The following is a 14354-nucleotide window of genomic DNA, read 5'->3' on the forward strand; positions in this document are numbered from 1 at the left end:
ATGTGGAGCTGGATCACGCTAGAAATTCTCACCCCAACTCCTTCTCTTCAGAGGAACAGGGCCTAAGTTCTAGAACGTCAGGCTGGCAGAAAGGAATCGGCAGCCAGCCAGCCCTGGTGTAGGCAGGCCCCCTCCCCACCCCCGCCCCACTGCAGGTAGCAGGCTGCCGAGTGGAAGGGGAAATGTGGGTTCCAGGAGCTTGGCCCTGGGTGTGGTGTCCGGCTGCAGCAGGACTGCTGAGACTGCCTCATAGTGCGGCTGTAGTCTGATGCTTTGCCCCTCAGGTCAGGAACAGCTAAAATATTTAAATCGTGAGGACAGATTGGCTTTTTCCTGGTTCTCTCAGATGCCCAGGGATAGACTTTCGAGTGGTGATTCTTAAACTTGAGCATGTATTGGAGTCACCTGTAGGACTTGCTAAACACAGATTGCTGGGTCCACCTGCTGAGTTTCAGTGAGCAGTGATCGGCTCTCCTAACAAGTTCCCAGGTGATGCTGCTGCCAATTTGGGGATCATACATTGAGAACCACTAATTCAGAGCAAGAGGTGTCAGGAAGAGCTTCAGAAACACCCGAGAGATGAAGTTCAGAGAGACAAGGGCCTCTCAGGTGCCCTCTGTGTGGACGGCAAGTGGCTTGATAGGAAAAGTAGAGACTGTTTTGCTTCATCACTTGGTTTCTGTCTCTGCTTGTATTTGCGATCATTTGGTAGCATTATTATTTTTCTGCTAATTCCTTCTACAGGTTATCGGTGTAGCTAAGGGATTACATGAAATACGCACTAAAAAGATGGGGAGGAGGCTCTGCAGAAAAAAGGGAGAAATAGCAATTCAACTTCCACAGTGGAGAAGAGTGGCTGATTTTGGTGTTTTTCTGTTATTTTTCAAACACATGTCAAAGAAAGTGAGAGGAATAGTGTATTTAATATAGTGAATGGCACAAGATCAAATATATATTTCTGAACTCACAGGACGACTAGTATCAGAGCAACAGCTCACTGGTATGTGTGGATAGATGAACCACTTATTAGCAAAAAGGAGCTTCAGAAGGGATCTGTACTGGCCATTGGTGAAATCCATAAACATAAAAAGAAATGAAGAGTTCTTTGCATTCCCTTGGCTTGGAGTCAATTCCATAATATTTCATTACTTTACCACCAGCAAAGGGAAGAAACCAGGAGATAAGATGTCACAGATGTGTAACTGATTTTGAATTTAGAAACATTAAGTCCCGTTTAATACCTAACTCCTGTCCTTAGGAACATTCAGACTTGTCAAAGGCACCCACGTTTGAACTAATAGAGACAGCTTTAACTCTAATAGGGAGTAATTGTGGAGAACTAAAAAGGAGTGAAAGACAAGTGAAAGAAAACCATCCTGGCTGGACTTCATTGGCTTCGTTGAGGCACAATTCATGGAATGGCGTTCACTCCCATCCTACAGAGCAAATTAATGAACACATTCTACCCTTTCCTAGAAAGACTCACAAGCCTGAGAAGATGATCCTCTAATCCCAGGAGTCTGTGGACTCATTTTGAAAAAGTCAATGAGGACCGGGCGCGGTGGCTCACACCTATAATCCCAGCACTTTGGGAAGCCGAGGCAGGTGGATCATGAGGTCAAGAGATCGAGACCATCCTGGCCAACATGGTGAAACCCCATCTCTACTAAAAATACAAAAATTAGCTGGGCGTGGTGGCGCAGCCTGTAGTCCCAGTTACTCAGGAGGCTGAGGCAGGAGAATTGCTTGAACCCAGGAAGCGGAGGCTGCACTGAGTCGAGATCGTGCCATTGCACTCCAGCCTGGCGCCTGGCGATGGAGTGAGACTCTGTCTCAAAATAAAATAAAATAAAATAAAAAAATTCAGTGAGACACTTGCTTCCAAAGAAGTTATAAACAGAACAAAATGGAAGTCTGACTTTGTGGCAGCAATCATCTCTAGAATCAGAAAATGCTTACATTCTTTTCAATAGATTATGATCAAAACGAAAACACAACATTTATTTTAATTTTCACTTTGTGAAACAGCCTCTCACTCTGTTACCCAGGCTGGAGTGCAGTGGCGTGATCATGGCTCACTGTGGCCTTGACATCCCTAGGCTCAGGTGTTCTGCCCGCCTCAGCCTCCCAAGTAGCTGGGATTATAGGTGTGAGTCACCACACCCAGCTAATTTATATATATTTTTTTGTAGAGGTGGAGCTTTGCCATGTTGCCCAGGCTGTTCTGCAACTCCTAGGCAAAAGTAATCCTCTTACCTTGGCCTCTCAAAATGCTAGGACTGCAGGCATGAGCCACTGCACACAGACAAAAACACATTTAAAATAGTCTCAGAACTCTGTGACCCTTGGAAGGAGTTGAGAAAAATCTTTTTCTATATTATAAATGAGTGAACTGGACCACCCATAGCTTATCTTGTTGACAACTGCAGTGCATTTAAAATAGCCTCTAAGGCAGCCTGGTACTCCCTCCATAATCCATTTTAGGTGAAAACTAAGATGCCATTGATTATAAGGTGTGCCATTACTTCACATAAAAACACTAAGAAAAATGTTAATTAGAACTTATTGATTTAGAGATGCTAAAATGAGAAAAACGAAGCCTCTGTGAGTCTCAGCATGGATGAAAAGTCCCCAGGGTATGGCACAGAGACTGTGGAATAAATTGAACTCCCAGTCTTGGGCGGGTGGTGGCCCTGCTCCTCCATAGCTGGGGAAACCGCTTCCCCTCACTGTGCCTCAGTTTACTTATAGGTACACTGTGTTTAACTGGTATTAACAATGCCTACTCCTCACTCCATTATTGAGAGAATTACATGTGATCCTCTGTTACAGTAGTTAATACGTGCCTTGCACTTATTAGCTGTTTTAATGCCACTGTTACTGTAAGTCTGGCAAGAGTGGAATTAAGAATTTAATAAATCTTAAATGGTTTTTAAAACTCTGAATGACTTCACCCAGTCTCAGTTGCCAAACCTTTAAACATTGTTTAAAATACCTGGTAATGGCTTTGCTTCCTCGGTGCCCTTAGTTCTCTGGAGGTGAAATGAAATTATCTCTAAAATGGAGTCAAAGCACTTTCCTAGGTGGAAGAATCAGAGCCCTTAGGAGCTGATGACTCAAACACAATGGGTGATAGTTTGCATATTGCTTTGCATGACATTTGCATGCTACTGGTTCATTTTTGCTTGAAGTGAAAATCTGCCCACCATCTGCTTCCTTCCCGGTCCCTTATGATCCCCTAGGTGTTGAGTTGGCTGCCTCTGCCTGGAAAGAATAAAGCAACTGGCGTGCATCAAGCAGTTATTGCATGTGCCTCTGTGGCTGGTTAGCTCAGCCGAGTGGAAGGGCAAGTTCTATGAGGGCATGGACTACAGCACACGGATCAGGGACCTGCATCACTGAGGAGTATCCCACATGGATGGTCCTACATCCTCTCTGTGGGATGGTCGTTGACTCAAAAGCTCATAAAGCCACAAACAGCAGCAGGCAACTTTTCCTGAATACAACCCGTAAGTGTGCATATGTCTGATGGTGAACCAGATGACACACAGCTAAGTGGCTTAGAAATTAGCTCCTGACCATCAGCAGCTTTCAAATCAAACCAGGGCGGAGCTTCTCTTTTCCCGACTGTGAATAATTATGGGGGCAGTGAACATCTAACAAAGATTTTTTACTCTCGAAACTGTCGAGATGTAAAGAAAGCACATGACAGCTAATATCTGCTGCCAGAACCTTCTGTAGCTGTAAGCATTTGTTTTAAACTGAGCCCTGGGATTCCTGACTGCTCGTCTATCAGTGACAATGGACATACATTTCCACAGATATGATCGAAGCTCACTTAGCTGTTGTTTCGTGGGAATAACGGAATATTTTTATATGCTCAAATACCTGTATCGTTAGTATGGCAAACTAGACAATGATCCTTCAAGATGATATCAGTATCTATTGTTTGGGAAACAGCTACAAATAGCACTGTAGTAAGTGTCCTATAAACGATGCTTTGGATAGCTCACAGAAATACCAACGCACATTGTTCTCAGGTTTCCTGAAGTATGACTCATATGTGAAAAGCAAACCCAAATAATCAACTACAAAACCCCAAATTGATATCTGGATACTGGGGCTAGAATACCATAAGCATTATTAAGCTTATTATGTTTTAGAGATTTTTGATTTTTTTTTTGATTTTTTTTTTAATGTTTTACAGCTTTATGAAGGATAAAAGTGCCTGTGTTGCTTTTCAAATGATTGGATATCACATGTAAAACATCATAGTTTTGAGGACACTTAGAAACACAAGAACTTCAGGTATATTAAAATTTCCAAAACTAATTCTAAGAAACATAAAACAGCCAAAAGATGAACCTTTATAGCACAACTTTACTTCCTAAAAGTGTCACTCCCCATGGGATTATTTTTAGAGATTATCTAGTTCAGTATCACCGCCTTTATGGATGAAATCGAAGTCTGGTCTGGAAATTGGCACCTAAGTACAACAGAAGCCAAGAGCTCAGAAGATGAACACTTGGGACTGGCAGGTCCCTGGACAGAGGACTGGAGCTTCTGGGATGCAGGATTAGAAGCCCTCGCTAGGTAGGTGGTTCTGTTAAGGAGGCTCATGCTTTGAAGGAAACTATGTTTAAAAATGAGAAAAAGGCATTGGGGAGGATTGGGTCTTGAAGAATAGTCAAACATAAAGGTATTCCAGCCGGGAAGTTGAGCTAACTTCTGACTCAGGTCATCTGGTGGAAGGTGCTTCCCTGAGAGGTAGGGGTGGGCCTGTAGCCAGGAGCAAGGCACTCAGTCACTTCCTCAGTCCCTAAGTGGGCCAGGAAGCACACTCATGTCAAAGGACAGGAAACCAGACATAAAGGCAGAAGGCAAACGTGAGTGCAACAGCTGAATCATCCACTTGGTCTTACTCAATCAGAGCAGACAGAGAGCAACTGCCTCTTTTGCTGCTCCGCTGTCTCCCAACCAGCTCAAGATCAGGAACTGAACAAGAGGCCAGGGTCTGGCCCCTCAGTATGTTTTTAAAGCCCCTGAAGACTGAAGATTCCTGTCTTGAAGCTGCTCAAACCCCAAGGCAGGAGAGAAAAGGAGGAGCCGCAGATGAGCTGGCTCTTTTCCCTCTGTCCCCATCCTGGAGGTACTGTCCTGGCTTGCGTCTGTGTCCTGGCAGGCTAACCTCCCTGCTGGGGTCAGCCGATGGGAAGGTCAGGCAAGAGATGGGAGGGTGGGCAGAGAGAAGTCAGCATCTCTCCTCCCATTCCTTCCGACAGCTCCTGCCCAGTGGCTCCCACTCTCCTTGGCTCTGCTACAGCGTTTCCTTCCCTGGTTCCTCAGGGTGGTCAACTCCTTCCTGGGGACCTCCACCTGGCTGGTTCTCCAACCAACTCCTGGCTGGTTCTCTCTACCTCCTTCATTCACAGTTGACCCATCTGAGCTGGAGTCTGTCTCCTGCCAGAACCCTGACCTGACACAGGGGAACAGCAGCCATGGGGTAAGCATAGCGTATCTTACACATAGTTCCATATACTGGGCAGACTTTTACAAGCAAATGCCACATATAATCTTTTGAAATCGACAGACCTTCAACAAACACCAATCTCCAAGCCCCCAAAACCACTGCTGGGTCAGTTCGCTCCTTGTTCTCTGGGATCTTCCCTGGGAAAGGCTGAGAAGGACACTTTACTAGAAGGAATGGAGGCTACCTCAGCCTGAGTCTCCTGTTTTGTAAATGAAAGTAAAATTAAGGTGAATTTCTTGATTGCCTCAAGGGAATTGGTCTTCTGGGCTGCAAAGGCAGCAGCAATAGCAAATTAAGCTGAAGACAGGGAAGGGGAAGGGGTGGGATCAGACCTCACGAAGGGCAGAGCAAGCAGGAGAGCCCACAAGAACCATGGGACCTAGAGGAAGGGGAGAGGAGGGGACAGAGGAACGAGAGATTCCTCACAGCCCTTCTGGGGAAATTGCTCGTAAGTCCTGTATCTTTACTACTTTCAGAATAAAGAGTCAGTTCCCTGGAAAAGGTCCCACTCTCAGGCCAGCATATTTTGTTATGAAAGATGGAGAAGTGTGTGATACATAGAATATTTTTTGTAAAATCTGTAATTTAAAAATTCTCCACACCAAAAGTGAAGGTGCATCAATTATTTAAAAGACAATCACAACTGCCAGGTGTGGTGGTGCAACCTGTAATCCCAGCTACGCAGGTTGCTGAGGTGGGAGGATTGTTTGAGCCCAGGAATTTGAGTCTAGCCGGGGCAACATAGCGAGACCCTGTCTCTAATTTTTAAAAAATCAATGAAATAAAAACACAAATGTATCTTATTCCCTGGCAATGCTGGATAAAGGAAGAGTTAACAGTGATCTCTTGACCAAAATTTCCTTTAGCTGAACCCAGACAAGAGGCGACCACAGCTTCTAAGGGCACGTGCGGAACAGAAGAAGCTTCTGGGGGAGAACAGCGCAAAGTGACTGAGTAAAAGTGGAGTCGACAGGGGAGTCCTCCCGGGCACCCTCCAGACACCCAGGGCACTCGAATCCCTTTCCTTCCTCCTCATCACTCTCACCTATTATGCTCCTGCTAAGTTTTCACTGAGAAACAGGTTCTGAAGTAAAAAAAAAAAATGTTTGAATACTACTGGTTTAGATTTATCACAGACATGAACATGAACTGCTATATGCATAAATAAGAGGCTGCCTTTACCTCGTAATACCAACCTGATTGTTCTTAAATGCATTTTTATTCTGATGTAGAAGGCCTGTCTTTAATTATTTGTAATCATTTAATTTTTTTGAGACAAAATAAAAATCATCAGAAGGCAAGAGAAATTGGCAAGAATCAGACAGCTCATGTGCTTACCTGCTATCCCCAGCATTTGCAACATACAGCTTCCCCAGAAGGCAGATCACAATGAGGGCCGTGCAGCCGCCAGATATATTATATGAACTCCTCTCTCGTTCTATCTGTAGGTCCTGGAGAAGAAAACAAGAAAAGTGTTGGATCGGGCAGGGACGTGTATCAAAGGCTTTCTCACTTGCACTCTCTTGACACAGTCCACGGAGTCTGAATGTGCTTCAAGAAGGGACTAGAAAAATCTTTAGTGCTTGCTTTCCTACCACCTAATGAGCATTTTGGAGAGGACACTAGCATAAAACTGCCACATATCAGACCATCTGTGAACCAGAGAGAGGAAACAATAGATAGCAAACAGAAACAATCAGACAAAAATGCAAATAAAGGTCAGGCGCAGTGGCTCATGCCTGTAATCCCAGCACTTTGGGAGGCCCAGGTGGGCAGATCGCCTGAGGTCAGGAGTTCGAGACCAGCCTGGCCAACATGGTGAAACCCTATCTCTACTGAAAATAAAAAATTAGCTGGGTGTGGTGGGTGGCATATGCCTGTAGTCCTAGCTACTCGGAAGGCTGAGGCAGGAGAATCCCTTGAACCCTGGAGGCGGAGGTTGCAGTGAGCCGAGATCACGCCACTGCACTCCAGCCTGGGAGACAGAGTGAGATTCTATCTACAAAAAAAAAAAAAAGCAAATAAAATGTAAGTTGTATTCAGTAAATATTATAGCTTATGGAAAATTTAGTCTTTGTGGATAACATGAGCTGCCATGTGAAACACACTAGAAAGGCTGAGAATGCCAAGGACTTGAACCTGATCAATGTTTTGTTTTGTTTGCTTCTTTTTTGAAGACAGGATCTGGCTCTTGTCACCCAGGCTGGAGTGCAGTGGCCCAGTCTTAGCTCACTACAACCTCGCGCTTCCCATCTCAAGCAATTCTCCCACCTCAGCCTTCTGAGTACCTGGGACCACAGGTGTGTACCACCATGTCCGGCTAATTTTTGTGTCTTTTGTAGAGATGGGGTCTTGCCACATTGTCCAGGCTGGTCTCAAACTCCTGTGTTCAAACGATCTGCCTGCCTCAGCCTCCCAAGTGCTGGGATTACAGGCACAAACCACTGCACCCAGCCTTGTTTTTTTTAGAGAGAAGGTTTGCTCTGTCACCCAGGCTGGAGTGCAGTGGTGTTATCACAGTTCACTGCAGCTTTGACATCCTGGGCTCAAGCCTCCTGCCTTAGCCTCCTGAGTCGCTGGGACTGCAGGTGTGTGCAGCCACCACACCCAGCTAACTTTTCTATTTTTTGTGGGGACAGGGTCTCACTATGTTGCCCAGGCTGGTCTCAAACTCTTGGCTTCAAACGATCCTGTCTCAGCCTCCCAAAGCACTGGGCCACCACACCCAGTCCAGACTTGATCAGTGTTTTAAACTCCAAAGTCTTGGATAAACAGTCTCTTTTACAGACAAATTACAAAAAGATGTCTTCTATTCAACCCAGGCAGGAGTCAACCCATGACTTAGAGAGCAAAGATAGATGCTTCTCAACTCTGACCTGACTCTTCCTCTTCCCACAGCCACCAATTTGCAATGGTAACACGTTCATAATAATTACTAACATTCATTGTGAACTTTCTCTACATCAGACAGCATGCTGAGGACTTGATACCCAGACTCTCATTTCGTCCTCACAACCATCACTATGAACCTCATTGTTTAGTTGCAGAGAAGTGGGGTAGCCTGCCCATATTTACCTCGCTAGAGTTTGGATTCCAACCTGGTTCTCTTCCAAAGCTTGTGTTATTACCTGCCACCTGATGAGGCCTCCCCAAGAAATTAAAATTAAAAATAGACCAGCGCTTGCATCATCAAGGCATACCTGTGAAATTCTGTGTCAGTGACAGAAGCAAAGGTTCTGTTACCTCAGAAAAATATGAGTTAGTAAGATACACTGAATGGCCGCTAAATAATGCCAAACCTCCCAGTAGTAATCTACCACTTTTGGTGCAGAGGAAGGAAAAGGAGGGCTGGCTAAAAATTACAGGAAGAGAAAGAAATGGTGACGTTGATGGTGGTGTTGGCAGATCTAGGGGTCGGGTCACTTTTGTAATCCTGAGAATCCCACAGAGTTAGAGGTCAGCTGCTTCAGCCAGCCTCCTCATGGAAAAAGGGAAGACAAGTCAAGAATTCAGCATTTACCAGCAAGTGCTTTGCTCTAGGGGCCAGAGAAGGTAACAGAAAGAGGATAAATAACCAATGGGAAACTGGAAACAGAAGAGCTTGAGCTTAGGGATATCATACTGGTTAAAGAGTATGTGGAAGCCACGCATGGTAGCTAACACCTGTAATTCCAATACTTTTGGAGGCCAAGACAGGAGGCCCACTTGAGGCCAGGAGTTCGAGACCAGCCTCTCCAGCTCTACAAAAAATAATTAGCTGGGTGTGGTGGTGTATGCCTGTAGTCTTAGCCACTTGGGAGACTGAGGATAGAGGCTCTCTTGAGCCCAGGAGTTTGAGGCTGCAGTGAGCCATGATCATGTCACTGCACTTTAGCCAGGATGACAGAGCAAGACCCTGTCTCAAAAACAAAAACAAAAACAAAACAACACAAATCAGTAAATAGAGAAAGAACACAAAGCCAGGACTTGGGAGAGACCAGCATACGGAGTGAGCTGGGTAAGAGTTGGGGGCAGGGGTAGGAAAGTGTGTTGGGGGATGCCTTAGTTTATAAACAGGTGAAGAAACACTTCAATATGGGAGTGAACAGTAGCAGCAAAAGTCGCAGAAGCATCAAGCATGGGGCAACCTTCAAAGGACTACATGGGATTTTTAACATTTACTTCAACTGTGTATAAACCAGCTTTCTTAATGGACTGTCATGAGGCTAAATTAGCTGGCATGTGTGAGGGGCTGAGCAGGATAGCCAGACCCTTCCCACAGCCCCGAAGCTCCAGCATTGAGAGTGGCAGCCTTTCTTGCTCACCTTAAGCCCTCAACTCCTAGCTTAGGCCAGGTAAATGGCAGTTTAATAGATGTCTGTTCAACGGACAAGTGAAGAAATAAATTTAAAATTTTTAATCTCCCTATCCCCTCACCTCTGACTTAATATGAGAAATGGATTCCACAATTCACAAATGAAAAGCTTACAATGCCAATGCTCACTGAGATCATTGAACCCATGCTTCAGGTACAATGCTCAATCGACAGGAATGGTTATCAGAACCTACGCAAGAATGGCAGACGCTGGAGGATGAAGAGAAGGAGGGGCATGAGTGTCAGGAGGGAAGAATTCTCTGAAGGAAGTACAAGAGAGGAGAAAGAAGACATCAGGATGTGTTTAACCTCCAAGAAAATCCAAAAAACAGAACCCAAAACCCTACCAACAAAGGGGTTTGTGGATGGAGTTGCTAATTTTTTTGCATTTAAAGAACTCATATAAAGTTGATACTGTGATACATATTTTACTAATATATTAATTGATAAATAGAGCCTGCATCCAATACACCAAAACGAATCGCTCAGCTACGGAGACTATTTTTTCACCGTCAGAATCAATATTTGCTTGGATACCTAAGAGGCTGAAAGACAATATTTATTAAAAGTTATTTGAACATGCCGGCTGTGGTGGCCCACGCTTGTAATCCCAGCACTCTGGGAGGTTGAGGTGGGTGTATCATCTGAGGTCAGGATTTTGAGAACAGCCTGACCAACATGGTGAAACCCTGTCTCTACTAAAAATACAAAAATAATTAACCAGGCGTGGTGGCACGTGCCTATCGTTCCAGCTACTAGGGAGGCCGAGACAGAAGAATTGCTTGAATCCGAGAGGCGGAGGTTGCAGTGAGCTGAGATCGCGCCACAGCACTGCACTCCAGCCTGGGCAACAGAGCAAGACTCCATGTCAAAAAAAAAAAAATTATTGGAACACCTACTGCTTCTATGCATACAGCATAGATTAGAATGTGAATGATGTTTGATAGACTTGATCAAATCACTGGTGTGGTCCAAGAGGTAGAAACGTTATGGTGCACAAAGTCCAGGTAACAGAGCCATCCACAGCAGCAAACTCCTCTGGGACACAGTTAAGCACGTTTGGGCTGCACCACAGGTAGGTACATTTTAATCATGGTTTCTATCACAAGACATTCTGCTTAGAAAATTATGTAATCCTTAGAAAAAAATCAAGGTGAAGAGCTCAGCACTAAAACTTTTCTGCTTTAACTTTGGGGGAAACATTCTAGTTAGCTTACCCATTTAGCTCCTGCTATTATATTAATAGTGAGACTCAATTTTATTTCCTAATTGATTTCATTATTTCATTCACCTTTTTCTACGTTCAGCTACATTCTCTCTGTAGCTCCTCTGAATAAGGAATGCTAAATTTGGTAGCACTTTCTCATAAAGAGTGAACTTAACTACTTTTTAATCCAAGAAACTTTGCTAACATGTGCACTCGTCTGCCAGTTCCCTCCCCCACATTCGTGTGGAAACATAAGTGCATACACGCACATGTGCACATACACACCTTCATTACAAGTGTCCTCTCTGGGAGCATGGTGGCAAGGATTTGAAAGATGTGTTTCCATAGACTTCGTCCCCCTGAAGAATTCACTGTCGTTAAAACACTCTTCTATTTCTTCTAAAACTGCGTGCAACTAGAACATATTCTAAAAATAATTGCTTCCCTCCCCCTCCTCCCTAGAAGCCAAAATAGCACATTTATTTTTTTCCTACATACACCACCTACTCCTCTTTAAAAGATGTTTCACAGAATCTTAGTACTGAAAGGAACATTAAAGGACCATCTGGGTGGTTCTTTTACTATCAGAGCAAACATGATAAATGAAATCAATAAAGATATATTTACCATTGCATTAGCTACCTTTTATCTTCAAATCCTCGCCTTTCAGATTAGATTAAGTTTTTAATATTCTAAATAATAAATAAAAACATAGAACTACCTTTTAAAAAACCTCCAGTTTTTGTTATTTTTACAATAATCAATGAAATCACGGGAAAAACTGCTTACTGCTTTGTGCTAAGGGCTGATTTAGAATGCCTCCCCATTTTAGCTGTCAATGAACCCTGAGCCATAAGTCTAGAATAACTGACTAGCAAAACACATGCACATACTATCTTTCAAGTATGGTCTGAAGGATCACTTAAATGACTCTTAAGATTCAATTAACAAGATAATTGATTTATCTGCTTAATCAATAGTCCTGAAGACCTTCCAGGGCAACTTTCTAGGTAGCAGGACTGAGTTATCTTTTGTTGTGTCTGCTTGAATACTACATTTTAGCAATGCTAATCTTTAAATCAAACAATAGATCCAGTTTTTAAGATGCGGGATTTTATTTTGCTCTATGTTGCAAAGAGAAATGGGAACACAGAAAGCAGAGATGTGTGTGCAATGAGACTAATTCAGCAGGAAAGAATTGCAAGAGAAAAATATCGCCTGGGATGGAAACCATTTGGTGTGAAAGTCCCGAAGATGATGCAACTCCAAGGTCATTCTTTGTTTCCTACCAATTTCAGGTTGCAAAAGGAAAGCAGTATCCGGTAGCAGAAAGGAGCAAGTGCTAGGTAGTTTCAATAGGACCTGGCAGCTCCCCCTAGCTGAGTTAAAACACGGCTCTGAGCACATTGCTAATAGTGTCAGTCACAAATAATAAGATTCTGCATGGTTTTAGTATCCAAGTCTGATCCCGGTTTATTCTGAGAACAAGGCCATCTGCCAGCCAGGCAATGGGGAAGAAAAAGCAAGCACTCTACTGCCTACTATTGCCACCTGCTGGTTGTTAGTGGAATCACAAGCTCATTCCTTCCTATAGGGACTTCTGTTCTAACAAAAACAAAGACAGAACCAAGCTAACTTAAATGAAGACAGCTATGTGGGTTCCCAATTTACCATTAATATGCTAATTTTGGAAAACTCTAATTTATTTATTATAATTAATCTTACTATAAATAAACTTCGCCCCCTTTCGTCATAGTGCCGCCATGTATTTATATGGATTTTACCGACAAAGCCTAGCTGCTTGGTATTTCCAGTAATTTACTGTGATAGAAAGACATATGGTTGTTCCATACTTTAAAATATTGCCAGTTTCCTCCCTTCCTAATAATTGACCGTGGCGGGGAATCCAGACCTATGCTTAAAAGAAATAGGATAGAACTCAGAGATCCTCCCGGCTCTGTCCAGAACTCAAACCCCGTCGTTAATAGGTTAAAAGGGTAATCACTGCTAACTTGGATCTGATCCCTAGGAGGGCAAAGTCTTCCTTTAACTAACCCTGCGATGGAATCGACTTCCTCCATGAGTCTGAAATGTTGATTATTCAACTGTGTTTCAGGAGGGTGGAGAAGTAGGGAAGAGGTTTGAAATCAGGACTTAGAAGACACTTGTCTTACTTACACCTATTGTCCTGGGCTAAGCAACAATATAAACATCGCAGGTGACAAACGGAGCTAGGCCAGGCCTTGCTGGGAAGCAGAACTGAAGTCAGTCAGAAAATTCCTTAATTCTGGTCCTTTAGGAAGCCAGGGCTCACTTTTCAGAGTGGACACAGGAGGGATTCCCGACATAGCCTTCGCGCTATGAAGGAAGATCTGAGATACAATTGGGGTTTGTAGGGGCACACCTACATCCGACAGCGTGCACAGCAAGTATCAAAAACCAGTGGTCAGAGGTCACCTTCACCACAAGCCCCACACTGTGCCAGGCAACCCGAGGACCAAAGATGAAAAGCACTGCTCTGAAAGCAGCTTATAGTATTTGATGAAACTGTTACCACTCCCCTCACTGGAAGCATTTTTTTTCTTCTGTTCGTCTGTATTTTGTGACTAGTACCTACTTTTTCCCCAGAAATAGGAAATATTTATTCTGACTTGGTGTCTCTGAACATTTTTAACAGAGCTTCCTTTTTGGAAAGGTATCAACATTTCACTTCCTCCTTTAATGTTATGTAGAATATCAAAATAAAGAAGATATCGCATATTTCTATATTCATATAATGTGTGACTACAAATGCCCCCAATAAAGGGTCTTTTGTTTTGTTTTTGAGACAGAGTCTCGCTCTGTCGCCCAGGCTAGAGTGCAGTGGTGTGATCTCGGCTCACTGCATCCTCTGCCTCCAGGGTTCAATTGATTCTCGTGCCTCAGTCTCCCAAGTAGCTGGGATTACAGGCGTGCACCACCACACCTGGCTAAATTTTCTGTAATTTTAGTACAGACGGGGTTTTGCCATGTTGGCCAGGCTGGTCTCAAACTCCTGGCCTCAAGTGATCCGCCCGCCTGGGCCTCCCAAAGTGCTAGGATTACAGGCGTGAGTCAACGTGCCTGATCCTAAGATCTTATCTTTTACTTCTTTCCTCAGTGACGTCTAAAAGAATACTGATTTTAAGATGTAAGCTCAATAAATACTAGTGACAGAGAAGAACAGTTCTTAATGGAACACAAACTGTTTTTCCTCTGTTCTCAGCACACAACAACTGATACAG

At 43.8% G+C, this 14354-nt stretch overlaps 1 protein-coding gene across 1 annotated transcript in view; it reads right to left on the reverse strand.

Moving 5' to 3' along the window:
* Window positions 1–14354, reverse strand: part of PPM1H (protein phosphatase, Mg2+/Mn2+ dependent 1H) — a 287339-nt gene that overhangs the window by 144885 nt on the left and 128100 nt on the right. Inside the window, exon 4 of the mRNA XM_021670238.2 lies at window positions 6869–6981. Coding sequence (XP_021525913.1) covers window positions 6869–6981 — 113 coding nt within the window. The remainder of the gene's footprint in view (window positions 1–6868; window positions 6982–14354) is intronic.

The sequence above is a fragment of the Aotus nancymaae genome, unplaced genomic scaffold, assembly GCF_030222135.1.
Source record: "Aotus nancymaae isolate 86718 unplaced genomic scaffold, 86718_ANA_hifiasm-v0.15.2.pri h1tg000016l, whole genome shotgun sequence".
Taxonomy (NCBI): domain Eukaryota; kingdom Metazoa; phylum Chordata; class Mammalia; order Primates; family Aotidae; genus Aotus; species Aotus nancymaae.